We start from the raw sequence: 4,124 nt of genomic DNA on the forward strand, positions 1-4,124 counted from the left end.
TCGGGGCCCTGGGCCAGTGTGGAGCTGACAATCAGAGGGTCCTGGGGGTCCCCTGCTAGAGGCTGTAGGCCTGGGAAGGGACGGAGCCAGTGATTGGTGTGAACTACACAGGCAACACCTTTCCTGACCACTCATTGGCTAAGCTCCCTCTATGCCACTGGTAATATTCTTAGTCACTTGGGTAATAAGAATCCAATAAGGTGATCTAGGGTTTTTCCACCACACTCCTGGAGGAAAAACAAAAACGAAGGCTCGCTGCTGGAGGCTAGCTGGTTTGGTTCAGTGGATAACGCCTCGGCCTGCCGACCTCAGGTCTGCGTTCAATTCTGACCAAGGGCATGTACCTAAGTTGCAGGCTCCTCCCTGGCTGGGGTGCAGGTCAGGGCTCATGCAGGAGGCAACCAATCAAAGTGTTCCTCTCACTTTGATGTTTCTCTCTGTCTTTCCTTTTCTCTTCCACAGGATAAAAAAAAAAGAAAGAAAGAAATGTCATATCCTATGAAAGACACATCTTGAAAATGCCTAAAGTAAGTTGTCATTTTTTCATGGTGAAGGAACTGGAGTCCGTGTTGATGAAAACACCTTGGGGGCTGCGGTGACTGGCAGTAGCTGCAACAGTTGGGTGATGGGGCTGGTGCCTTCCACTGATCAGCCCAGTTGCCTCCCACAAAGGGAGGCCAGACTGTGGCTTAGGCTTGCCCCAAAAGGGGAGCAGGGAGCAGGAAGTAGGACATCCCCTGAGGGCTCCCAGTATGTGATAGGGGGCAGGCTGGGCTGAGGAATCCCCCCTCCAGTGCACAAATTTTTGTGCACCGGGCCTCTGGTATAATAAAAAAAGCGTAATATGCTAATTATGGCCAGAAAGCCGAACATAACGATCTTCTGGACATCCTTCCAGATGACCTTCCAGATGAGCTGGTGCTGTGAGGGCTGAGGCAGCTGCTGTGGCTGTGAGGGTCGAGCCCCTTGAATGAATTTCATGCATCAGGCCTCTAGTGAACAACATAAACTGATGAACAAAAATAGAGCCAGAAGGGGGTAAAATATTCTAGAATATAATAGAAGTAATCCTGTTATTTGCAGATTTTTAATATTTCGTACAACTTTAGTGATATCATACTATGTTAGTACAGTTTTTGTAATATTATTATAGAGTGACTTCCACTAGTTTGTGTTTGTGTGATTGTACAGAAATAAATAATTGAATAAGGATCATGTGACATTTTTGGAAAAAGCATACTTAAATAACACAAAATTTTGTACCTATATTTCCATATATAGACGTAAATAACCCATTGAGTACATAAACTATTAACAATTTGCTGTAACCTTAAAATGGCATTTTTCTTTATCATTAACCTTGAGATTAGTTTTGCTTTGTAAATGTGATCATCCCTGTGTGATTTTTAAAATTTCTGTTCTTCTTATTGAATATTTTATTTTAAGGATAAAAATTAAGGTAGACTTAATAATTAACCCACTTAGATGATGTGCTCATTCATATTTATCAGCATTGGTAGTAAGTAGCCAATTTATGCCTGTACTCCCAATATTTAGAGAGTTTCCTTCCCTGTCTCTTATAGCAAAGTACAGATCAATGAATCATTTACAAGAGAATGTCAGTTACTCTATTTTGATTTGTACTATGTAATAAAATTAAAACTAATATATGTAGCTGATACTAAGACTCTGAAAATTAAATAATTAGTTTGCAAGTAATTTAAAACTTTTATTTAAATAATGACCAATTTACAAGGGATGTAACTACGTTGTTGAAATACCTAAGCTGGTGATATATAACAACTGAATGGAATGAGTGAACCTTAAGTAGATCCTGATTAAACTTAAAACACTCTTGGCTGTTTTTTTTTTTTGAAATACAATTTCCATTTATTTCCCCCCAGAGAACTTTCTTCACTCTTTGAAGACTCAGCTCTTTACATGGGCTTTGGTGGAGGTCGTGGAGCAGCACCCGCAGGTCTAAATCGGGGTGGAGGTGTTCGGTCCTTCCGGGCTTCACGAGAACGATTCCTGACTACCTTGCTGTGAATGGCACAGTTCACACAGTAATGCAGCTTCACATACCGCTTGGGAAGCACATAGGCGTCGAAGACACTCGCTTCGGAGATGTCCCGAACGGCTGCGGCCTCCACTATGTTTCGGATGACAAACTTCTTAATGGCCTTGTCCTTGGGCACGCACCGGGCGCGGTTGGTGCAACGAATAGGCTGCACATGGCCTCGGCCTTTTTTGGCACGACCGTTATTCCTTCTTTTCTTGGTCATCTTGGAAACGAGGACCCGAGAGAGCCACTCTTGGCTGTTTAACCTCAAGGCAGTCAATAGGATGAAGGAAGTTATATCATAAGTATGTGACTATCTCAACTTTTGTTGTTCTTCTCTTGTGACTCTGAGTCTGAATTTCAGACTAAGGATTGCCTGAATTTCAAAGAACAGATTTCGAGGGAGGACTGGATTATATCCATTTTGGGAAATCTCTATAATTTTCGACTTGTAAGAGCTATCTGCATTTTATGTGTGTGTGATTTGGGGTGTTATCAATGTAAAAAAAATACTTACATTAACACTTACATTAACACTGTTATGCCCATTTTACAGGTGATAATGAAGCATGGTAGCAATCACCTCTGGTAAAAACTGCTGTTTAATTTTTAACCCTGCTGTTTTGGCTTCTGTACTTATCTGCTTGCTAAAATAATAGAGAAGTTATTTTGATTTTCTGAACTTACATAAATCATCCCATTCAATTGAATACTCCATTGATTGTGGTTTTACTCGTCTTTCAAAACACATTCCTCTGCACCTGGAGACCAGGACAGCACAATTGATTTGTTTCCGTGACTCCAGAAAATGTGTTTCTGTTGACGCAGTGGCCTCAAGACCTGAAACTATAATTAATCTTTGTACATAACTAACTTGCTTATTTTAGCGTCTGTAACAAACTGCTTTGCAAACCAGGTTCCTCATTCCAAACCTCGAGATGTAATCAATACCTTTGTGATATTTGCCTGTAGAAGCCTGATGTTATGGCCAGTTGGGGCTTCGAGATTTGGAGAGCATTTGCCCCCTCGAAGCCCCCGGCTCTGAAATAAATGTGGCTCCTTAATTTGACTTCTTGAGGCGTCTTTGTGTGATTTGCGGGGTACAATCCAACAATACAACTGAGGCTTAGAGGGGTTAATCAATTTGCTTAAAGTCACATAACTAATAAGTGGCAGAGCATTTCGATTTAAATCCAGGCAGTTTAGCTCCACAGGCGGTCTTAAACATTAAATAACACATATTTCAAAGGAGTATGCCTAAAGCACAAAAAGCAGAGGTAAGATATAAAAAAACAAAATGAGCTTTCTAAGGTGATGGAATTGGACACATTCTCTTTTATTTTCTTCATCAAAACATTATTTCGCCATAGTTGTTTTAGACCAGGGGGTACTCAAACTACGGCCTGCGGCCCACATGCAAATACAAATATTGTATGTGTTCCCAATTTGTTGTTTTACTTCAAAATAAGATATGTGCAGTGTGCATAGGAATTTGCTCATAGTTTTTTTTAAAAATACTATAGTCCTGCCCTCCAACGGTCTGAGGGGCAGTGAACTGGCCTGTTTATAAAGTTTGAGGACCCCTGCTTTAGACCATACATGCAGGTACAAAATAAAAATGTTGATGATCAAAACTATCCCATTTGCTTCCCTTATCCCTGTGTTCTCCAGTCTTCTTGGAGCGGCTTCACTCACTTCTTGGTTTCAGTTCATGTCCTCACCCCTGTTGTCTCTCTCCCTGTTTTTCTTCCCAGCAGGGATCCCCTTTCCCCGGAGTCCTCCACGTTCCCCTGGCCACTGAGCCTCCCAGCCTGGCTCGCCAGAGCCTTTTACTTCGCTTGCCTCCCCTTCCCCTTGGAAACTCCCCCCTCGGGAGACCTGGACCGAAAGGCGGGAGCTGGGGAGCGGGCCAGGAAAGCTGCCTCCGCAGTGTTTACCAGGCCGCCAACGCGTCCCCCGAGCCCTGCCCCCAGCTCCGCAAAGCTTCCTGGAAATGTCCGCGTTATCACTTCCCCTGCGGCGGGGGCTGGGAGCGGGCGGGCCTCTCCGCCCCCGCGCCCGG

At 43.2% G+C, this 4,124-nt stretch overlaps 1 protein-coding gene across 1 annotated transcript; it reads right to left on the bottom strand.

Annotated features, from left to right (window-relative positions):
• Nucleotides 1-1,862: 1,862 nt before the first annotated feature.
• Nucleotides 1,863-2,308, bottom strand: LOC102773833 (40S ribosomal protein S26-like). Its single transcript, XM_015566220.1, has one exon. It carries the CDS (start codon nucleotides 2,283-2,285, stop codon nucleotides 1,938-1,940), a length of 348 nt encoding a protein of 115 aa, XP_015421706.1. The 5' UTR covers nucleotides 2,286-2,308; the 3' UTR covers nucleotides 1,863-1,937.
• Nucleotides 2,309-4,124: the final 1,816 nt, after the last annotated feature.

The sequence above is a fragment of the Myotis davidii genome, unplaced genomic scaffold (assembly GCF_000327345.1).
Source record: "Myotis davidii unplaced genomic scaffold, ASM32734v1 scaffold482, whole genome shotgun sequence".
In the NCBI taxonomy this organism is placed as follows: domain Eukaryota; kingdom Metazoa; phylum Chordata; class Mammalia; order Chiroptera; family Vespertilionidae; genus Myotis; species Myotis davidii.